The following is a 25,231-nucleotide window of genomic DNA, read 5'->3' on the forward strand; positions in this document are numbered from 1 at the left end:
GAAGGGAGGGTGGGATCTTTTGCTTTCAAAGCTAACTTGCTATTAGTATAGCACGCTCTAGTGCCGCCCATTAAGCATAGAATCGGAACAAGCGAAATACAACATAATGTTTATTAAACATGATCATCATAAGGGCGCCCCCTCAGCCACACGTTTAATTACTTATCAACCTGATTATTAGATTGAATTTATGATGATTATTGATTATTAGTTGAGGCGTTAGGTCAGGCAAGTGCTCATCTTGCGTGTTGATCAAATATGAGGCGTCTAAACCCGCGGATGCACAGGGACGGATAAAGAGAAAGAAAGAAAGGAAGAAAATCGAAAGAGAGCCCAGTATAAAGTTTAGTCTTCTTATCTCAGCCAATAGGTTGTCAAACTAAATAAAATTCGTATTATCAATATTATCAACCAATATTTATTTTATAAATATTATTAATATTGCCACTAAGCTATCACTTGCTAGTTTTCTACGTATTGCAAACATAACTTCACTGACAATAATCTACAATAACCTACATGGATGTCATTTATATATCAAAAGTCCAGTTCGTTATAAATATGGATAATGTATGCATGTTAGTTATGAAAAGTACAAACGCTCTCTACATGGGCGTCGGAAGCAAATAAAAAGTGGGGCCTCTCTGTTTTTTTTCTTATTATTCCATATTTAGTCCATATTATTTACATTAAACACAAATATGGTGTGTTTTAGACTACTTAAAGATTGATTGGGCCAGACAAAATTACGGAAATCACCAAATTCTCCACAGTGGCTGTAGTGTAGGGGTAAGACGCATGTCATCAAGTTTTGAAGCAAATCGATCAGAGGTTCGAATCTGCCTTTTGCCACACTCGCTCTATTCCCTTTTCCCATCACATATCAGATCGGAAAGGCATTTATTTGCAATAAAAAATGAGCAAAACTCCATCTAGCCTAGGGCAACCAAAGAGCTAGAGCCGGCCCTGAGTATAGCCTCAATGAAAATGCACACCCTAGCTTTCTCTCAAAAATGTATACAAAAAATAGCATTCGTACATTCAGTGCATTTATAATGCAAGTCTACTTCATCTGATCCCAGATCATTCCTCTAATGTGTGAATACTAAGAAGTTTCCACATACCTCTATGGAGCAAGAGCTACGGTAGATGGCTGGCGGATACCAGGAGACGGTCCCATCGCTCCTCACCAGCACGTTCACATACAGGGCAACGTCAAACTGACCATCATTACTATTAACACACAAGGAGAACATCGTCCGTTGCAGTTTAGATGCATTAGTGCTATTTATATGGTGACCAAATGTCCTGTTTTCCCAGGACATAGACATTTTGGTTTTATATAGTATTTTGTAATATAACAATTGCCTATCCATAAAGAGGGGGGGACTTTAAAGGTATTGAAATTAATAAGGCATCTTCGAGTAAACTTCGAGTATCATTTGAGTATCTCATTTCTGGGCCGAGTGTCCTGTTTTTTTGGTAATCAAAATATGGTCACCGTTCCCATTTAAACCAAATACCTATATGATTGTGGCTTCTTAAGATTTAGCAAGTTCCTAAACAATTATTAGATTGCACAGCAAAAATGTATTGTGTCAAGTACAAATATCTAAAAATACTTGTGACATTTACGTAAGATTGTAAGACATAAGAGTGTATGTTGAATATAGATGTATTTAGTATGGTTCCATTGGTAGATTTGTTTTCCATTCATATTAATAAATGACAAATGCCTTTCACCGGCATTCAGTTTAAGAAAGAAAGGCATATGTCCTCTTATGAATGCTGCTTATTATGCTTTTTTTAAAATCAGTGTGTTATTATGAGGACGTTCTCACTTGTTGATTAGGAAGATGTCTGGACGCCACACCTTCATGGGAGGAATTCGCACAACGTCAATCCTGTCGTAGTCCACCGGATTCCAGGATAACCTGTAGTCAGTCCATTCCTGGAAAACAGAGAGAAACATGCATGCATACTGCTTAAATATTAATGCAATTTAAAATGACATGATAAAATGTTTTCTATGTAAATATTGTACAATGCTTGAGTTTATTGAAATTAAAAATTTGAGTTGATACAATGAAGGAAATTTGTTTAATAAATAGAAACTCTAAATATTATTGTATCTGAACCACATAATTTTTTTTGATAAATCATGAAAATAGCACTATTTGGCATGTTTCACTGCGTCATCAGAAATAAAACACACACAATTACCCAATATGCTTACAAAATCTTTTAATAGTATTTTAATAAAGGTTGTCGAATCTCAAATGTTCATTGTATTAACTTAAAATTTTAATTTCAATGAACTCAAAATTTTAAGGCAACCAGGTAACTTTCTAAATATTTTTTTACAGTGTATTTGCTTAATATTTTTATGGAAACAGTGATACAACCATAAACATAGAAAGAAAAAAACATTAAAAAAAAAACAGGCTTTATTTGAAATATACTTTTTTAAACAATGTACAATTTACTGTCACTTTTGCTTTAATGCATCCTTGCAGAATATTAATTGCTTTTTTCCTCCTTCTTTTTTGTTTCAAACTTTTGAACGGTAGTGTATGTTGAGTATAATGGTCTGTCCAAATGAGGATTTCTGGTTCCTTTGTCCTTTAAATTTTGACAGATAATTTAGGGAACAAATTTACCCCTTATCCTCTTAGCTAAACATTTTCGCTCTCTCCCTCCCTCCCGCACACACGCGCACACACACGCACACACACCTAAGCACACTTATTTGCTCTAGATCAGAAGAAAGCACACGAGACAGTTTTAAAAAGGAAAAGAAAAGCCAGAAATTACTTGCAGTTATAAAGAGTGACATGTCAATTTAGGTGGAAAATAAACAGCGGCGATAAATGCTCTGCCTCTCACCATATTCATGAACACGTTTGTAGTCATCTCTTCATTCTTCTCGTTCTGCGAGAAGAGATAGTGAGAGGGACATTAGTGTGTGTCGAGTGTGGCATGGCATCACAGCCAGTCCTTCCATATGAAAGCTAATGCTCCATGCATGGCTGGAAAGCGCTCATTGACAGGAGACTGAGTGCTAATGTTTCTGTAATGTTAGGGAAATGTTGCTGAAGCGTTGGCTGCACGGCCCAGTGGGTCCGACAGAGGCAGCTGAGCCGCTGATCTCCAACAGCCTGCTGTGAATGTCACCGAACACAAACTGTGTGAGTGCTTTGAATAAAAAAGAATGAATACAGAGAGGATCAGCGAATAATTCCACATTGGCAAGTGTGTGTGTGGACGTGTTTATGCGTGAGTGTTGTGTGTATCATACCAAGCTGATGAGCTGTACTAAAGTCATTCCCACTCGGACCATCACTCGCTCATTCCAGGTCCGTGCCGGTCGCACCTTCAGGTTGTAATCCTGAAACAAATCCTCCAATAGCCTCCGTTCAGCCTCGGATGCCCCTAGAGAGAGAGAGAGAGAGAGATAGAGATAGAGAGAGATAGAGATAGAGAGAGAGAGAGAGAGAGAGAGAGAGATAGAGATAGAGAGAGAGAGAGAGAGAGAGAGAGAGAGAGAGAGAGAGGGGGGGAGAGAGAGAGAGAGATTCTTCCTCAAAATAACCCCAGCACAGAACTCTCGTCCCGCTCGCAGTCATAAAAAGGTGTTTTTTTAAGAATGGGCCGACACACACGTGGAGGAGTCACTGGCCCCAGCGCTGCTTTCTTTGTTTCCTTATTACAGTCACTTTTTTTATTTAATCATACACTTTATAACTTGCATCTTTATTGGAGTTTTATAATAACAACAAAAAGTAATTACAAAAAAAATATATCCTACATTGAACCAAATTCACTGAGGCCTAGGAGGAGGTATCTAGTACAATTGAAACAAAAAAATAAGTCAAATTATGATTTTCGGAAACACTGAATAGTAAACCATACATATGCATTTCTTCTTTCATCTTTTGTGCAAAATTACCAGAACCCAATCCGTAGAGTCTTAGGGTGCGTTCACACTTGTAGTTCGGTTAGTTTGGTTTGTTTGGTCCGGACCAAAATACAAAAACAAAACATATAGTCCTGGTCCGCTTAGCGTTCACACTGGCATTTTTAACAGCGAACCTAAAGTTACCGAACCAAAGGCACAGGGAGACGCTCACAACCTGATTGGTCTGATTGCTGTGTGCTGGATTAAACGCGGTCATTTTATCTGTGTACATATGGCATTATTTTTACCAGCTGAGAACTCACGAAGAGCTCATAAAATGTTCAAAACAGCAGCAGGATTTCCTCCGTTGTGCAGATAAGAGACGGCCGTTCTGTCGTCTGTACCGGATAATAATGGCAACACGGGTCCTTTGATGAGAAGAACCAGGTTTGCTTTTTGTGGGGGTTTTTTCTAGCATTTTCGAAACATGCTCGTCGGACCAAATATTGATGAGGCACTTCCTCGTTGCTTTACGTTTGCCCTCTAACGTTAACGTTACTCATTTTGGATACACCGATCTGTCCGCGTCGTCAAATCAGCTGACTATGCGTCGCATCTTGTGACATTACGTCCGGTTTTGGTCCGTGTTGCGTTCATATATTAATCAAACCGCACCAGAGTTCGTTTGGAAGCGGACCGAGACCCGTCTTTTTAGCGCTCTCGGTCCGCTTGTTTGGTGCGCACCAGGGTTCGGATGGCAGCGTCCACATATGTTCAAATGAACTGCACTAAACGAGCAATCACACCAGGGTTCGGATGGCAGCGTCCACATATGTTCAAATGAACCGCACTAAACGAGCAATCACACCAGGGTTCGTTTTAATCGAACCAAACATGACAAGTGTGAACGCACCCTCACTGACTCAACACACGATGTATAGTTATATAATGAGGAACAGTTATGCAGTCTCTAGGGCAAGAAAATGGGTCCATTTTCTCCATTCTGGACAAGTCCAGAAGATGTGAGCATGGTTTGCGTCCCTACTACCACAGTCCCTCCAACAGTCTCGAGGTATCCCAAGTTGTTTACTCTTCAAATAAGGAGTGATGAAAAGCCTTTGAAAACACTTCCAATTCAATTCCCTCCACTGTTGGGAGTTGGTGGAGGTCTGGAGTAGACTTCATGTTTGGTACCATTCCTCCTCTGTGAGGACAATCTTTAATTCAGACTTCCATTTTGTTTTTAGTGTTCTCCATTAGACTCCGATAGAGTTTAGACACAATCTTATTAGTCTTTTGTTGATAAGCGCCACACAATTATTTCAATAAGAGGGTTTACCACGTCAGAAGAAGTCCCCTTAATTTATTTGCTTTCTTAACTTTCTAGTAATCTCTCAATTGTAAGTATCTGAAATAATTATACATTTTAATGTTGTTATATATATATATTTTTGAGCGAGTTTGACAAGGGCCACATTGTGATGTCTAGACGACTGGGTCAGAGCTTCTCCAAAACTGCAGCTCTTGTGGGCTGTTCCCGGTCTGCAGGAGTCAGTATCTATCAAAAGTGCTCCAAGGAAGGAACAGTGGAGAACCGGCCACAGGGTCATGGGCGGCCAAGGCTCATTGATGCACGTGGAGAGCGAAGGCTGGCCCGTGTGGTCCGATCAAACAGACGAGCTACTGGAGCTCAAACTGCTCAAGAAGTTAATGCTGGCTCTGATAGAAAGCTGTCAGAATACACAGAGCTGCTCAGTTTGTTGTGTATGGGGCGGCAAAGCCGCAGACCAGTCAGGGTGCCCATTGTGACCCCTGTCCACCGCCGAAAGCAACAACAGTGGCATGTGAAGGTGGCCTGGTCTGACCTTTCATGGAAACGGTATTCCCTGGTGGCGGTGGCTCTCAGCAGGATAATGCTCCTGCCACAAAGAACAAATGCTTCAGGAATGGTTTGAGGAGCACGAGTTTGAGGCGTTGACTTGGCCTCCAAATTCCCCAGATCTCAATCCAGTCGAGCATCTGTGGGATGTGCTGAACAAACAAGTCTGATCCATGGAGGCCCCACCTCACAACTTACAGGACTTAAAGGATCTGCTGCTAGCATCTTGGTGACAGATACCACAGCACATCTTCAGTTGTCTAGTGCAGTCCATGCCTCGACGGGTCAGGGCTGATTTGGCAGCAAAAGGTGGAACAACACAATATTAGTAATATTAGGTCATGTTATGCCTGATCGGTGTGTGTGTGTGTATTTATATATATATATATATATATATATATATATATATATATATATATATATATATATATATATATATATATATATATATATATATATATATATATATATAAACAAACTATTAAGTTAGATGGGATTAATCAATTTGACAGACATATATAAAATTAAATTAAAAACAATTTAACAACAGCAAATAGATTAAATAAATATATATAGACAATTTTAATTTTAGTATACCGCCGGTTTATACAAGTATTATCGTAGATATTTAATGTAATAACAAATAATAAGAATGCATAAGCATTTAAAAAAAGATATTCTATAATTTTATTAAATTATGTTCAAAAGTAAAGGTCGCTAAATGTAAAAAAAAAAAAAAAGAATACTAAGAATGAATTAATAATACTCTTACATTGTTTGTTACATTGCCTTTTATATTTCTATTTCAAATAAATGCTGTTCTTTTGACCTTTTAATCCATAAAATAATTCAGATTTTTTTTTTACATTGATAATAATCATAAATGTTTCTTGAGCAGCAAAATCCTCATATCAGAATGATTTGTGAAGGATCATATGACACTGAAGACTGAAGTAATGATGCTGAAAATTCAGCTTTGATCACAGGAATAAATTACATTTTACGATATATTCAAATAGAAAACTGTAATAATATTTTACAAAATTACTGTTTTACTGTATTTAAAATAATAACAATCATCATAATAAATGCAGCCTTGGAGCGAAATAAAATAAATCTCCCTGACCCCAAACCTTTGAAGGGTAGTGTAACTGTGTCCACATAAATGCTCTTTCCGATACCAAAACGACACACAGCTCAACTTCCAGCGATTACCTGTGAGAGTCAGAAGCCAGCAGCACCACAGCACCCAAAGCACAGTCTTCATTTTACAATCTGTATATCCACAGTTTGGTCCCTTCACCCAGCACCAGCTGTCAAACGTACACACACACCTTAACACACTCGCATAATACCCCGGGCCACAGTCTCTGAGCGCTCACTGACAGACAGCCCAGTGTGATTCTGTTCATGTCAATACCGCTCGCAGGGCCCAACCTTTCCTACCGACCCCTGACACCGTCACCTCAGCATTTTTCTCCTCCTGCAACCTGACTTCTGAAAAGCAGGTCCGTGATTGGTTGGGAGGCCAGAGAATTATGGGAGGGAGAAAGGAATGTGTTTGGAATCTGTGGCAGCCCTGGCAGGCACCTGTTGATGGTGTGTGTGTATGTGTGTGGCAGTGGGGATATTTTTGTTGGAGAACAAAGGGAAGAGGTGGGCATGACTGTTCCTTTCCGGAGGGTGAGATAGGACATCAGTGAAAATGCTCACACACACACACACACACACACACACACACACACACACACACACACACACACACACACACACACACACACACACACACACACACACACACACACAGACACAGACACACACACACACACACACACACACACACACACACATTTTGTGGGAACTTCCCATAGACCGTAAAAAAATATAGACGACTCAACATCATCCGTTTCCGCTTGCCATATTTGAAGCTTTCAGGAGGCCTTGCACGGCGCGGACATCTTGGGACCGAGTCTGCGCAGTAGCGATTTCGGGACCGGAGTTGCGCAGTAGAGCGCAGGAAGTAGAGCAGGAAGTACAGCAGCGATATCAAAAGCCCGCCCACACTCTCGCAGATGCAGAACAATTAATTATGTTGGTGTGAAATAAACAGCTATGGAAATGTAGAAATTAAAGCTAAAGCTCCGATCTGCTCCCAAAAATTTCGAAAAAAGTCTGTTAGTGCCTCAGTGACGACTTCACTCAGAGAAGCCGTCAGTCTCAGCTGTCAATCATGACGTCACACACACGTTTTTATAGCATCAGATAACTAACTAAAACTAAACTTATTTTAAAAACGAACACCTGAAATGAAATCATCGTGATGATAACTGCCTTCAGTGACATAAACTAACTTTGGGGAAACATTTTTGAAGTGTAATTTTATTATTTAGTTTGCCTCGCGTCCATTAGAAAACACAGAGGGGCGGCTATACTGGGACCGGTCACCGGGGGGCGATCGAGGCGCGAAAGCTTCAGTAAATGAGAGGGAGACTGCAGGCTTGGAACTTCCCAATATATAATTATAAAAATTAATTCTCAGTACCGCCGTTCACTAAAAGCAGAGTACGCAGTTTGCGTAGGGCACTAACTCCTTTGTGTGTGTGTGTGTGTGTGTGTGGGGGGGGGGGGGGGGGGGGGGGTGGTGCATCATGTCCGTTGCTCAAAAAAACCCTTTAATTCTCTACTAATATTAACATAAACATGGATATATTGATCATAATTACATTTTTTATTTTGTTGTTTAATAATCGCGATTAATCGCATAGTTCAAATAATCAGCGTACTTGTGAAATTCAGCATAATTTTATGTTTTTATTGCCATTTATCTTGTTTAAAAATAAATATATTTGAAATGACTCTTTTGCGCACGGCAATCCGCCAGAAGTTAGTTATTTTAGTCCATAAAAGTGCTACACTTCTTCTGTAAGTCGAATACAAAAGGCAGTCTGGTGGAAGCTAGATCATTTACTTTATAAAGTTTTAAATATGGATATTACACAAACGGACAACTTTACATCAGAAGGCCTTTATTAAACCCCAGAGCCGTGTGCAGTTATATGATGGATCGATGCATTTTCATTGTTGGGTGAACTATCCCTTTGATGCGGGTCAGTGAAAATCAAAGCTTTTAGAGATACTTTTGTAAACCTTTTCAGTCAATAATTCTGAATCTCTTCTGAGATCTCTTTTGTTTAAAGCACAGTTCACATGATCAGGCAATTGTGAATAGCAAAATGTTGTGTTTTTTAAAGGGCAGGGTAGCACTGACCGATGATTCGACCTCAGGTTAGCTCATTTCTAATGGTTTCATCTCTGTCTGAGTAGAAGGTCAGATCACATTTTCTGACCAATTCATGAAAAAAAAATGAAAACATTTCCCACACACACACACACACACACACACACACACACACACACACACACACACACACACACACACACACACACACACACACACACACACACACACACACACACACACACACACACACACACACACACACACACACACACACACACACACACACACACACACACACACACACAATCTCTGAAGAAGAAAAAATACAAAAGGATTTCCGAAACATTTTCCGAAACATTCCGATTTTTTTAATTCATGACATAAAACCTTTCTTTAAAAACATCATGACTACAGCCACCTTCACACACTTAAGAGCACGTCACACTGGTTATCAAAACAGTTCCTTACAAATCATGCATAATTGCACCATACACTACATTCACAGAAAAAAAGGTACAAAAGCGGTCACTGGGGCAGCCAGCACCCTTCCAAAAGGTAACGCTTGTACCTTATTTACCCCTAAAGGATGAATATTAGTGTCTTAAAAATACATAACAGTTCCTAAAGTATACATATTAGTACCAAAGTTGTGCATATTAGCACATTTAGAAAGGGTGCCGCCCCCAGTGACAGCTTTTATACCTTTTTTCTAAGAGTGTACCGTTTAAAAGTCGTCTCTTATGTTCACCATGCCAACATTTATTTGATCAAAAATACACAATACGATTTGAGAAACACTACTATTGAGAAATATTACAATTTAGGTTATCTATTGTAATATATTTTAAATGTGATTTATTCCTGTGATCAAAGCTGAAAGCATCATTACTCCAGTCTTCAGTGTCACACGACCCTTCAGAAATTATTATAATATGAGGATTTGCTGCTCTAGAAACATTTATGATTATTATCAATGCTGAGAACAGTTGTGCTGCTTCATATTTTTGTGGAAACTGTGATCATTTATTTTTAGGAAGTTCAAAATAGCATTTATTTTAATTAAAAAAAAACTGTTGTAACATTATAAATGTCCTTCGAGTCATGTCTGATCAATTTAATGCATGCCTACATTTCCTTCAAAAAATGTTTTACAGTAATTCTATTCAGATAGTTAATTATATTAAACAACACTGAACTCGGCAATAATAAAGCTGTTATGAGCTTCCATCAATTGCCTTAATGAAAATATTGTGTGAATGAATTGCTGTGCTCTTTTATTGTTACAGTAAAAGACCATACATGTGCACTGAATAGTGTCTAACACATCATATGCCAATGTTTTTAAGGTTCAAGGCTGGAGAGAAGCGCCGTCAGATTTAGGGGAAGGGGTCAGTGGGTGTGGCATTGAAGCTGGCATCAGTGAAAATGCCCAGCGTCCCAAAGGTGGTAAAAACCACAAAGATCCAGAGAAAGAGTCGATCAACCACCATGGCAACATACTGCCAGTCCTCCCTTAACTGAGAGGCAGATAGAAGGAGAAAAAGAAGAGAGAAAGTAGTGAAGGAGGAAAAAAAGGAGCAAACAAAGATTTAGCGAGCTCTGAGAGGAAAACGAAGAAAAGTAAGCTATAATTCTGACCCAATTGGGAACAGTTATGATTATAAATCTCTTACAGCCTCGTAATCTTTCGCCGCCTGCAGCTGCTCTGCGATGTAAGTGATGGCCTCCACGGCTGCCTTGAGCTCCGGAGGAAGGGCGAGGTAATGACTGGGCCCGTCGATGAACTTCCTCAAGTCAGTGCATTGACCATCCGGCTGATACCTGCATCACAGGGAATCAAAGCGGAGGAACATCACTGTAGACTGCAGCCAGTGTTGGGGATTAGTATTAAACCTAACGGGAGTTTACAAAGTTTGCTATACATTTAAATTTGCATCAAAATATTAAAGTTGCTTTTCAAATAAGCAATTTTCTTCCCAAATACTGACTGACAGCTCTCCTATCCTCATGTTGAAATGAAACCAATGAAACATACTGTGAGTGATAAACACAGTGTTTACTGTAGTTTTAGTCTAGACTAAATGAACAGATTCAGTATTCCTCAAAATGAATAAAAACAGTGAACTCAAAATATTACACAACCCAGCAATAATTATATACACTATATTACCAAAAGTTTTGGGATGTCTGCCTTTACAAACACATGAACTTGACATCCCATTCTTAATCCGTCGGGTTTAATATGGAGTCGGCCCACCCTTTGCAGCTCTAACAGCTTCAGCTCTTCTGGGAAGGCTTTCCTCAAGGTTTAGGAGTGTGTTTATGGGGATTATTGACCATCTTCTAGAAGCGCGTTTGTGAGGTCAGGCACTGATGTTGGACGAGAAGGTCTGGCTCTCAGTCTCCGCTCTAATTCATCCCAAAGGTGATCTATCAGGCTGAGCTCAGGACTCTGTGCAGGCCAGTCAAGTTCCTCCTCACCAAACTCACTCATCCATGTCTTTATGGACTGACGCTTTGTGCACTGGTGCAGTCATGTTGGGACAGGAAGGGGCCGTCCACAAACTATTCCCACAAAGTTGGGAGCATGAAATTGTCCAAAATGTCTTGGTATGCTGAAGCATTAATAGTTTCTTTCACTGGAACTAAGGGGCCAAGCCCATGTGTCACAAATGTTTGTAGATGACATTTGATAATTCAATTCAGCCATACTAATAAGATAACATAACTTTAGATAAACATCACTTTTATGTCTGATTTTTATTGCTGAAGTAAGAGTGTTGAACTTTCTTCTCCTATTGATCCAGAATGGCAGCAGAGCTAAAAGAGCAGAAAGGTTTGTTTGACCGGCACCCTCTATTGTAAAGGTGTGAATTTATATGTTCATTTGTTCATTTCTGGTGTGAAAGGGCCTTTACATTTGCCAAAATAGAATTTATTTTATTACAAAACAAGAAAGAAAGCCCAGCCCAGGTGAAAAAAAGTAACGCAACACATTACTTCCCATAAAAAGTAACTAAGTAATGTAACTTTTTAGGGAGTGATGCAATATTGTACCAAATTACTTTTAAAAGTAACTTTTCACAACACTGACCGCAACACCGATTTATTCAATTCAGGGCATGCTTGGATTTATTTCATGTGTGAACTGCTCAGAAACACAAGCACAAGGTCCTGTTTAACATCCTAACTGTATACTTCTACTCCAGGGTAGTTACATTCATATGTTTGTGCAAGCCTACCAGAAATAATCTGTTCAATATGAACCATATTCATACGCCAAGGTCATGGACTCATGGTTGAGTCCCAATGCATGAACTGATAAAATATATACCTTGAATGCAATGTAAGTTGCTTTAGATAAAACATCTGCCAAATGCATAATTGTAATGTAAAATATAACTTTATTTGTGGTAAAACATGATTCAACTTAAACGGATAGTCCACCCAGAAATTAAAATTGTCAATGACATAAGAATGAGAAAATAATTTTCATTTCTGTGTGGCCTATTCCTTTAAATATCTTTTTCTGAAGTTAAAGAGTTGACCTCAGTAAATTTCTTAGATTGTATCAGGAAGTTATGTACACAGACTGAAACATCAGGCAGCAAGTCTAAATCTGTGGTGGATCAGATTTCTTTGTCCTTGAGAAAAGGGTGTACGCGTTTAAAGCCTTAGAATGCACTGGGCTGTGCACCGTTCCTGCTGTGTGTGCCCACATAATCCCAAATCAGAAAAAGAGGCAGTTTCTCAAAACTCCTGTGTCAAGGTGACCCATTCCAATGTGGACGCTCGCTCGCTCGCTCACTCACTCGCTCACTCGCTCACTCACTCACTCACTCACACGCTCACTCACACACTCACTCACTCACTCACTCACACACTCACTCACACACTCACTCACTCACACACTCACTCACTCACTCACTCACTCACACACTCACTCACTCACTCACACACTCTCTCACACACTCTCTCACACACTCTCACACACTCACTCACTCACTCACTCACTCACTCACACACTCTCTCACACACTCTCTCACACACTCACTCATTTTAGAACCCTTTAACTCAATTTAATCACTCACTCACTTACTGTCATACTTATTCTTTCATTTAAAGCTGTCAGTCAGTCAGTCAGTCAGTCACTCACACACACACTCACACACACACACTCACACACACACACACACACACACACTCACGCTCATTCATTTTCACTCGCTCGCTCACTCTTTCACTCTCTCACTCTCTCACACACACACACACTCACTCATACACTCACTCACACACACAAACACACACACACACACACATACACTAGCTCACTCACTCATACAATCGCTCGCTCGCTCACTCACTCACACCCTTGCACGCTCACTCACTCACTCACTCACTCATTTTAGAACTAACCCTTTAACTCAGTTTAATTACTCACTCACTCACTCACTCACTCAATCACTCACTCACAGACACACACACTCACTCACTCACACAGACACACACACTCACTCACTCACTCACTCACTCACTCACTCACTCACTCACTCATTTTAGAACTAACCCTTTAACTCAGTTTAATTACTCACTCACTCACTCACTCACTCACTCACACACTCACTCACTCACTCACACACTCACTCACACACTCACTCACTCACTCACACACCACTCACACACTCACTCACTCACTCACTCACTCACTCACTCACTCACTCACTCACTCACTCACTCACTCACTCACTCACTCACTACACTCACACTCAATTCAATTGTGCTTTATTGGCATGACATACATGGGTACATATTGCCAAAGCATTTCATAAAGCAAAACAGAAACACACATCAAACATATTCACATTTATATTTATATATACACATAATAAGCAATATATATATTATTAATCAGGATGTGTTCACTCAGTACATCTCAATTTGTGGCATTAATAGATATGCTGTGCTATATAAGTGGAAGCAGGTCCTTCACCGAGTAAGACCTTCAGTTTTTCGTGATGGTGTAGTGACTGGAAGTCAGGGATAATGCGTTGTATTTGCCCATCCAGTGAGTCTCTTAGGGCGGTGTATTTATCACAGTGGAGGAGGAAGTGTGCCTCTGTCTCCACTGCTCCTGATCTACACTCTCTACAGATACGCTCTTCTGTGGGCAGCCATGTCTTCTTATGCCGCCCTCTTTCTATGGCCAGCGTGTGGTCACTCAGCCTGTACTTGGTTAATAACGCTCTGTGTGTTGTGTTTCTGACTGAGATGAGATAGTTAACCAGACTCTGTTTAGTCCCAGATAACATTGGAGACGGCTTTGCTCTTTGGTTTGATGTTTCCAATGCTGCATATATGCCTCTCTCTCGTTTTTCATGATTTCTGCAGATTTTACAGGAGCAGTGGTATACGCTTTGTTCATCAGTTCTGACACCATTACACAGAGATTACTCTTCTGGGTTTGTAGGGCTTTAAAATGAAGATCATCTTTAGAGCTTGAGTGTAGGTGGATCCAGAACTTCAAGGCTCTTTTTTTAATGGTCAGATTAAGGGGCAGGCCCAGCTCCGCCCTGCATGCGTTGTTCGGTGTGTTTCTGTGGACGTGGAGGATGTTTCGACAGAACTCTACATGTAGGCCTTCTACAGGGTGTTTGTCCCAGACCTTATGGCTGAAGTTACTCGCTGGGCCCCAGACCTCACTTCCGTACAGTGCAATGGGCAGGATGACGCTATCGAATATCTTTGTCCAGATTCTAATGGGGATGTCTATTTTAAATAATTTCATTCGTATAGCGTGCAGGGCTCTGCGGGCTTTTGCAAACTATGTTTTAATTGCTAATTTAAAGTTTCCAGTGGGTGTTAAAACCAGACCAAGAGAATTATAATGTAAAGTGTGTTGAATTGTGCTGTTGTTTACAGTAAATATATGTTCATGTTCCAGATTTCTGGGTTTCTTCTGAAAAATCATGATCTTAGTTTTTTGGGAGTTGACTTCTAAGGACCAGTCCTGGCAGTATTTAGTTAAGATGTCGAGGTTTTTCTGGAGGCCTTCTGGTGTTTTAGACAGAATTAGTAAGTCGTCTGCATACAGTAAATATTTGACTTCTGTGTCAAACAGTTGAAGTCCTGGACTCTCTGATTGGTCCAATAGATCTGCCAATTCATTAATATAAATGTTAAATAGAGTTGGGCTGAGGCAGCAGCCCTGTCTGACCCCTCGCTGTTGGGAAAAATATTCTGTTCTTTGATGACCAATTTTTACTGCACATTTATTTTTGTTATACATGTTTTTTATCAAGTCATATGTTTTTCCCCCAATACCACTTTGAATGATTTTATAAAACAATCCTTTATGCCAAATGGAATCAAAAGCCTTCCTGAAATCGACGAAGCAAGCAAATATTTTTCCTTCCTTCTTTTGGTGTACATGTTGGTTTTGTAATGTGTGTAGTGTGTGAATATGATCAGTGGTTCGATGTTTGGGGAGAAAGCCAATTTGAGATTTGCTGATGACATTGTGCTGCTTTAAGAAGGCTGATATCCGGGAGTTGATTATAGAACAAAATACTTTTCCCAAATTGCTGGTTACACAGATTCCTCTGTAGTTATTAGGATCTGTTTTGTCTCCACTTTTAAAGATGGGAGAGATGAGCCCTGTATTCCAGACCTCTGGAAAAACCCCTGAACTCTGAATCAGGTTGAAAACTTTAAGCAGAGCGTTCTGAAGTTCAGGAGAGCTGTATTTAAGCATCTCATTTTTTATGTTGTCGGGGCCACAGGTATATTCGATTTGAGGGATTTCAGTTTTCCACTAAGTTCCTCTTGGGTTATTGGATAATCTAGGGGATTTTGGTTGTTTTTGATGCATGACTCAAGAGCGTTTAATTTTTCAAGGATTTTTAATTGGTTGGGATTATTTAAAGGGTCAGATTGATGGGTATAGATGTTCTCAAAATAATCTTTCCAAATCTGACCATCGTGTATGGCTGGTTCTTGTGGCTTTGTAGAGTTTAACCTGTTCCACATGCTCCAGAACTGGCCCTGATCAACGGTGTGTTCAATCTTTTGAAGCGTGTTGTTATAATGATCCAGCTTCTTCTGTCTCAGTGTGTTTTTGTACTGTTTCAGAAGCTCTGAGTGTTTGAAGCGTAACTCAGGGTGGACTGGATCTTTGTGTTTTTGATTTGAAATGAGTCGTAGCTCTCGTCGAATTCTTTTACAGTCGTGATCAAACCATTTTTCAGAAGGTTTATGTTTAGTGTGTTTTTTGTGCTTGTGCTCAATTTATCTAAATGAGCTTTTTTTGCTATATTTTCAAAAATGTCATTAATATGTTTAATTGCTAAATTAATTCCCAGCCGGTTAATATCATATATTGAATTACTAAACGTTGTTAAGGAATTGACTATTTCGTTTGACTTTAATGCATTAATATATGATTCAGCAGTGCTATGAGTCCATCTATAGGATGTGTTGAGTTTGTAGAGGGGGATTGGCTTATGTATTTCTCTTGGTCTGATGTTTTCACCTTTAATGGAAACATTGATCTGGCTGTGATCAGACAGGGGAGACTGAGTTTTGACGGTAAATGCACTGAAATTGGAGGGGCTTAGATTGGATAAGGCATAATCTACAACACTGTTTCCGAGATTTGTGCTACAGGTAAAGTGACCACAGGAATCTTCTTTGATTCTACCGTTCAGGATATAAAGACCTAACGTTTGACACAGATGGGCTACCTCCTTCCCATGTCTATTGACTCCAGCATCCTGGTTATTTCTTCTGGGTAGGGTATTGAAGAGGTCTCGGGGCATTTGTGTGAACAGATGTTTATCTCCTGAATTATCAGTGTAGTCTGGTTCTAAACCAGTTCGGGCATTTAAATCTCCACATAAGAGAATTTTCCCCTGGGTTTGATATTGATGAATTTCTCCCTGTAAAGTGTGAAATATCTCTTCGTTGTAATATGGAGAATCTGATGGAGGGATATAAATTCCACAGATAAAGAGGTCTTTATCCAAAATTCCAAGGTTTTTATCCAATTTTAACCAAATGTGGTTTTTGCCTTGCTGTACTGGAGATGTAAAAGGGGCAAGATCATTCTTTATCCATATGACTAATCCTCCAGAGTCTCTGCCACGATGGACTGAGTTAATTTTCCAGGAGGGCAGAATGATCTCAGAGTAACCTGCAGGACACTGAGTGGACACATCGGATCTACACCAGGTTTCTATTAGGATTAATATATCAACATTTGTGATGCTATTTAAGAATTCTGAGTTTGTGCTTTTCAAACCAAATGTTTTAGAGCATAGACCCTGAATATTCCAAAAACTAATATTTAACATATTTTGATCAGAGATTAAAGTACTGCTGTTTAACTGAAGGCAAAACCAAAAACCTTTTACACAATAAAAATAAAAAGAAAAGTAATAAAAGAAAAGAAAAATAAGAAAAATAAGTAATACTAACAGTAGGGCAAGTATAACAATAGAAACCCCATAAAGTTAGAAATGAATCTTAAATATGAGTAAGGATACAAAAATTAATAAATAAATAAATGAATAAATCACAATTATAATAATCGTGTTGTAAATATTAATTAACCAATTATAAATATATTCATCAGCTGCGGTATAAATAGGTTTTTGTGCATGTTAGTTGAACATTTTGTTGCACAGGAGATGTAGCATTTGTTTAATATCAGCCACATCACTGGATGAGAGTTCCTGAGCTGAAGAGGAGGGCTGCTGGGACTCTACCTGGGCGTAGCTCCGCCTCTGCTGGGACTCTACCTGGGCGTAGCTCCGCCTCTGCTGGGACTCTACCTGGGCGTAGCTCCGCCTCTGCTGGGACTGCTCAGGTGGATGGCGGCGGGGGGGTGGAGCTTCGGCGTAAAGATGTCTCTCTGGGTGTCTATGAGGCCATCTTGAGGTCAGGTGTCGTCTCTGGAGGTCTTGAGGAGGTCTGGAGTGAGATGAAGGTCCAGATGGAACAAACGGCTGCAGTCTCATCTGGTTCTTTTTAGTTCCTCTGTATCCAGTTGCTGGGAAGCGTCCAAGGGCAACGTCCTTTATAGCTTTAGCAAAGATCCAGACTCCATCCTGGTTGAGGTGGAGGCCGTCGTGCAGGTGCCATGGCCTTATGGAGCTGTGCGGGACCAAGTGTACGTTGGGATTACACTCACTCACTCACTCACTCACTCACTCACTCACTCACTCACTCACTCACTCACTCACTCACTCACTCACTCACTCACTCACTCACTCACTCACTCACTCACACACTCACTCACACACTCACTCACACACTCACTCACTCACACACTCACTCACTCACACACTCACTCACTCACTCATACACTCATACACTCACTCACACAATCACTCAGTTTAGAACTAACCCTTTAACTCAGTTTAATCACTCACTCACTCAATCACTCACTCACTCACTCACTCACTCACTCACTCACTCACTCACTCACTCACTCACTCACACACTCACTCACACACTCACTCACACACTCACTCACACACTCACACACTCACTCACACACTCACTCACACACTCACTCACTCACTCACACACTCACTCACACACTCACTCACTCATACACTCATACACTCACTCACTCACACACTCACTCACACACTCACTCACTCATACACTCATACACTCACTCACACAATCACTCAGTTTAGAACTAACCCTTTAACTCAGTTTAATCACTCACTCACACACTCACTCACACACTCACTCACACACTCACTCACACACTCACTCACACACTCACTCACACACTCACTCACTCACTCACTCACACACTCACTCACTCACACACTCACTCACTCACACACTCACTCACTCATACACTCACTCACACAATCACTCAGTTTAGAACTAACCCTTTAACTCAGTTTAATCACTCACTCACACACTCACTCACTCACTCACTCACTCACTCACTCACTCACTCACACACTCACACACACACTCACTCACTCACTCTCTCACACACTCATACACTCATACACTCACTCACACAATCACTCAGTTTAGAACTAACCCTTTAACTCAGTTTAATCACTCACTCACACACTCACTCACTCACTCACTCACTCACTCACTCACTCACTCACTCACTCACTCACTCACTCACACACTCACACACTCACTCACTCACTCACTCACTCACTCACTCACTCACTCACTCACTCACTCACTCACTCACTCACTCACTCACTCTCACTCACTCATTTTAGAACTAACCCTTTAACTCAGTTTAATCACTCACTCACTTACTGTCATACTTATTCTTTCATTTAAAGCTGTCAGTCAGTCAGTCACTCACTCACTCACTCATTTACACACACACACACACACACACACACACACACACACACACACACACACACACACACACTCACTCACACACTCACGCTCACTTACGCTCACTCGCTCGCTCACTCTTTCACTCTCTCACACACACACACTCACTCATACACTCGCTCACTCACACACATAAACACACACACACACACACTCATACACTAGCTCATTCACTCATACAATCACTCACTCACTCACTCACTCACTCACTCACTCACTCACTCACTCACACACTCACGCTCACTTACGCTCACTCGCTCGCTCACTCTTTCACTCTCTCACACACACACACTCACTCATACACTCGCTCACTCACACACATAAACACACACACACACACACACTCATACACTAGCTCATTCACTCATAAAATCACTCACTCACTCACTCACTCACTCACTCACTCACTCACTCACTCACTCACTCACTCACTCACTCACTCACTCACTCACTCACTCACTCACTCACTCACTCACTCACTCACTCACACAATCACTCAGTTTAGAACTAACCCTTTAACTCAGTTTAATCACTCACTCACTCACTCACTCACTCACTCACTCACTCTCATTAAATCACTCACTCATTTTAGAACTAACCCTTTAACTCAGTTTAATCACTCACTCACTTACTGTCATACTTATTCTTTCATTTAAAACTCTCAGTCACTCACTCACTTTCTCACTCATTCTCCCCCCTCCCCAAATCTCTGTTTTATGCTGATGGTGTAACCACCCACCCATGAAATCCTTCCAATGTGCTGATGAAATGCTTATCACCGCTGATGTGTTGCATTCTTCTTTTGAGAATCTGTTCGCTAACATCTGTTTCATTATGAAACCCTCTTTAACTTTCTCTCCCACTGCTCCTCATCAATTTTCCGAACACTACACCTCCTCATCCCAACACAAGGGGTCAGTGTGACTCTTCATTCCTCACAGCTCTCATCTCTGCTTGTGTATTCAGGTGCTGGTACAGGAGCTCATTGCAGGTAGTCTGTGGCTCCCCAGTGAGCTTCAGTGACCCGAGTGAAACCCCATTAGACTGAGACATACGTTAATGCCGGGCCGAGAGATCAGCAGATTGGAGAAGAGAGCAGAGGAAAGCTTTAGCCCAGCAAAAAGCTTAAGTATAAGCCAAAAGCATACGTTACAAACAGATGCATATCCAGAATGGCAAGCTTCAATCTGATTTACTGGTTTATGCACAACTTTTTAGAGTCAGTAAGCTCAATATTTCATCTGTTACCCAGGGAAAACATTAGCCTGGCTCTGCCCTCCTACGTACTTCCGCTCAATTTTCATTTTCCTTCAGTACTACGTCTGGGACTGCTGTGTAGTCTTAGGTTTTCTCCGAACAAATTTTTACCGGTCCAGTCAGCGAACAGAGGGAGTGGCTGAGAACGACGGCGTTGATGTCGAGCGCTACTTAGAGATGTAGTTCAGTAATGGCGGCGGAGAAAGATGCAAACTAAACCATTCATTGCATTGTGGCACCGCTGCCGAATATCCAGAAGTTAAAGCCGGAGCAATAAAAAGGGTAAATTCGGGAAAAGTTTGATTTTCCAGATCGCTTCGTTAGTGATGAAGGAGTTGGCTGAAGCTATTCGGACGGTAACTGTTTCTCGTGGGGTCGGAAGGTATTGCCATCATTTAAGTTACAGGGACTGGTCAGTTATTTTATTGCCGTCCGTCTCTCACCACCAGTGTAAAAATCCCCGGCCGAGTTAGCTACTGCTTTTGACAAACGCAAGGTCCTGTTGATGTAACAGCTGTCCGAATCCACCTCTCTGAGTTTTCAACAATATATCACTTCAAAATTCACTGTTTGTAATCATTTTTGACCCCTGCAGAACACCATACGGTTGCTTTACTGTTATTAGGATGCATTTATAGACTTGTATTTCCTTAAAATGCTGGCAAGTATTTAGAAGAGCAGTTTATTTCATCACCGCTCAAACAAATTAAAATAAAAGCACTTAAACATTTGAATTGGTCCGTTATTTATAGCAGCATTTATTATCATACCAAGCATATGACATTTTATTTACAGCACAATGATGTTACGGACCACATGAGCGACGCGTTCCCGGTCACAGAACTCTCCTCTCCACCGTGGCGTGAATAAATCACAATCCGAATGCAGGAGTTTTAGGTTTTATCCTATAGTTTTATTACTGAGGTGGCATGCACATGTGCACTTTTATTTTGTCGGATTTCCATGAGTGAAACAGGCGAAGGGCGCATTACATAAGTCACGACCAAACGTTAGCGATTGGTTACGGCAGATCCAGAGCGGCTCAGGGCAGATCCAATAGTTTTAAACCTCAACAGGGTGCCCACCTTCGCGGAAATAAACCCTTGTCAATGGAGAGTGGCCAGACTCTATGTACAAATGAAATGTACGAGAGTCTGGTAAAACCAGGCTAGAAAAACATCACCAGTCTACTAAAACAAGCAAGGAAGACCTTTTCAAAGTTCGCAGAGGTGCATGGCAATGAATCTTTAAGCTAAATAATTAGTACATATTTAATTTAGGACAAACAGATGCTCTGAACAAAGTCTAAATTAATTTCCCACATATTTCTTTGATGTCTCTATAGTAGCATTATTTGACTGCAATATCCTGCCGGACTAATATTTGAGAATGACTGAGTTCAGATTTACACCACCATCTAAAAGGTCGGGGTCAGTGCAATTTATTTGAAAGAAATTAAATCTATTATTCAACAAAGATCCAATTAGTGACAGTAAAGATAATATGTCAAAGATTTCTATGAAAAATATTAAAGCAGCACAACTGCTTTACACACTGATAATAATCATAAATGTTTCATGAGCATCAAATCATCATATGATAATGATTTCTGAAGGATCATGTGACACTGAAGACTGGAGTAATGATGCTGAAAATTCAGCTTTGATCACAGGAATAAATTACATTTTACTATATTTTATAAAATAAATCTGTTATTTTAAGTCGCAATAATATTTCTGATTTTACTGTATTTTTCATCAAATAAATACAGCCTAAAATAAATGGGCACCACACATTTGACACATCTTGGCCAGAATGGTTGGATGGCAATAGTGAAAGTCTGTCTAGTGGCTGCACAAGACAAGCCGTGTATTAAATGAATGAAACAAAAGGTCAGCTGCATCCTCTGCCAGTCTCGGAGATTTGTTCGCCTCTTTTTCCTCCCCCTCCCTCCTCACTCTGTACATCGACAGACACAGATGACTAATCAGGAAAGACTAATTTGACTAAACCATGTTGGCAATGGTGCCAAAACACGCTATAAAACCAATTAAAAAGCACGATACCGCTGCCTCATCGAATTTCTCCTTCTCATCTTCCTTTTTTTCTCTCAAACGCTCTCTGTCTCTGTATCTCCTCTCTTGAGCCTGATGCAGGCCAGGGCTAATGTGTCAGAGCCCATTTGTGCTGATCGTTATTATTTTAGTGATGATTTCTTCCTTTTTTTTCTCACACCCCACATACACATATACCCCAGACACACACAGAAGTGTAATTCCCTGGTTGAGGTGATTTAAAGTGTGTAAGAGAGAGAGTAAAGGATTACTCAAACCCTAAGGCGTTCAGCCATGCTCTCTCACACACACACACACACACACACACGCACGCACGCGCACACACACACACACAAAAAGTATATATTTTTTACAATTAAACCAGCTATATTATTTTTGCATAAACTCCACAAGTTAAACCTAAAGGAAACAAGAACATCTGACCGTCTGTGTAAAATAGTCACATGATTAATATTACAAATTTAGTTATGCAATTTCCCAGCTAACAAAGATATGTTCCAATAATGCTTTGCTGACGCAAGCTAAATAAACATTATTTTTTTTAAAGTTCTCTTAATTTTATCGTGGTTATGCAAACGCTAAAGGTGCACTGTGTAAATTTTAGCGGCATCTAGTGGTGAGGTTGCAAATTGAAACCACTCACCCCTCCCTTTCGGAGCACATAGAGAAGCTACGGTGGCTGACACAAGACAAAGATGTCACTGTCTGAGACAATAGAGAGTGACTAGCGCTCTGTAGAGAAGTTTGTCCATTTAGGGCTACCGTAGAAACATGACGGCGCAAAATGGCGGCTTCACTGTAAGTAGACCTGCGGTGTATGTAGATAGAAAAATGTAGAAGGAAATAAAAACCTAATAGTTCACTATTTAAGGTCTTTATACACCATTGAAAATATAGTTATGTATATTATATTGCACTTCTGTCAATAGATCCTCATAGATATTACACACTGCACATTTAAGGGAACGTTTCAGTTAATAATTTTCCAAACAGTAAATGGAACATTTAAGGTCTTTGCACACTGAGTCCGATATTTTCGCATGCGTTTTTTCACGCACAGAGACCTTGCACACTGAGTCCGAAGCGTATTAATGAATGCGTTACAGAAAAAAAAAAACGCAAAACAAGACGAAGTGACGTCTAGTGAGGATGATTTGTTTGTCCTGAGGAGATATTGTGTTCATCCACTCCTGCGATCGCGTGGAGAGGAGAGTGTCTATTCAGCGCCATTATCCAGACCGACCGATTCAAAGTTTCAGTGTTAGTGGCTCAGTTTGATGCTTTGCTAGCTATACTGGAGCCACATATTAAAAATAAGACCACTAATTTCCGTGAATCAATTGATCCCGATCAGAGACCGATGTCTGGATCCGATCGATCACTCACTCACTCACTCACTCACTCACTCACTCACTCACTCACTCACTCACTCACTCACTCACTCACTCACTCACTCACACACTCACTCTCACACTCACTCTCACACACACACACACACACACACACACACACACACACACACACACACACACACACACACACACACACACACACACACACACACACACACACACACACAGAGAGAGAGAGAGAGAGAGAGAGAGAGAGAGAGAGAGAGAGAGAGAGAGAGAGAGAGAGAGAGAGAGACTTGATGTGCTATAATTATAGCTGTGATATAATAATAATATTTGTAGTATTTTTGCTAGAATAATGTGTATGGTGGCTCTGAGTTGTCAAAACGTCTCTCAAAATGCGTTTTTACCAGAGGTGTCAAGTAACGAAGTACAAATACTTCGTTACCTTACTTGAGTAGAAATTTTGGGTATCTATACTTTACTGGAGTAATTATTTTTCTGCCTACTTTTTACTTCTACTCCTTACATTTTCACGCAATTATCTGTACTTTCTACTCCTTACTTTTTAAAAATAGCCTCGTTACTCCTCTTTCATTTCATCTTGTTTAAAAAAAAAATGCAGATAAATCGCGTCATCCTGATAGTGTGAATTTGATTGTGTGGTTGGATGAGAAGTGTAAACATATACCAAACCAACACCCTATTGGTTACTACGCGATCCAGCGCCTGCACATGACTCAAACCACAAATCACACACAGTGTTGCCAGATTGGGCGGGTTCCAGTGGACGAGCACGCACTTTCAGTCAATCAGCGATCAGCAGCAGACGCGCTCATTCATGACAGCCAGGTTTTTAGCGCGATAACTCGTGGTAGATGTATATTCAAGTGATCGCTATGCTAAAGTGGCATACATACAGTATACACAACCCGTTTCTACAGTAAGGAGTGGGAGAGTGAACCAACTCTCAAACGTGGAATACACCTGTGACTCGAAGACTCTTTATAAATATAATCATGATTCCTGTCCATCATACACTCAGGACATCTGCAACTAGCAACCCCAACAGCTGCTGATAGAGGTTTGAATCAATGATGAATCAGTTTTGACTGGGCTAAGTGCACGTTCTATGAACTT

General features: G+C 40.4%; 2 protein-coding genes across 2 annotated transcripts in view; both read right to left on the minus strand.

Moving 5' to 3' along the window:
- The window catches only part of chrnb1l (cholinergic receptor, nicotinic, beta 1 (muscle) like), a 30,108-nt gene extending 22,931 nt beyond the window's left edge, over positions 1-7,177 (minus strand). Inside the window, exons 1-5 of the mRNA XM_067452029.1 lie at positions 6,993-7,177; positions 3,299-3,432; positions 2,887-2,931; positions 1,842-1,951; positions 1,125-1,233 (exon numbers count right to left, since the gene is read on the minus strand). Of these exons, the coding sequence (XP_067308130.1) occupies positions 1,125-1,233; positions 1,842-1,951; positions 2,887-2,931; positions 3,299-3,432; positions 6,993-7,044 (450 nt within the window). The 5' untranslated portion in view covers positions 7,045-7,177. The remainder of the gene's footprint in view (positions 1-1,124; positions 1,234-1,841; positions 1,952-2,886; positions 2,932-3,298; positions 3,433-6,992) is intronic.
- Positions 7,178-9,380: 2,203 nt separating this feature from the next.
- Positions 9,381-25,231, minus strand: part of chrnb1 (cholinergic receptor, nicotinic, beta 1 (muscle)) — a 62,982-nt gene continuing 47,131 nt past the window's right edge. The window contains exons 10-11 of the mRNA XM_067446966.1: positions 10,692-10,839; positions 9,381-10,535 (exon numbers count right to left, since the gene is read on the minus strand). Coding sequence (XP_067303067.1) covers positions 10,395-10,535; positions 10,692-10,839 — 289 coding nt within the window. The 3' untranslated portion in view covers positions 9,381-10,394. The remainder of the gene's footprint in view (positions 10,536-10,691; positions 10,840-25,231) is intronic.

The sequence above is a fragment of the Pseudorasbora parva genome, chromosome 1 (genome assembly GCF_024679245.1).
Source record: "Pseudorasbora parva isolate DD20220531a chromosome 1, ASM2467924v1, whole genome shotgun sequence".
NCBI classification, from domain to species: Eukaryota; Metazoa; Chordata; class Actinopteri; order Cypriniformes; family Gobionidae; genus Pseudorasbora; species Pseudorasbora parva.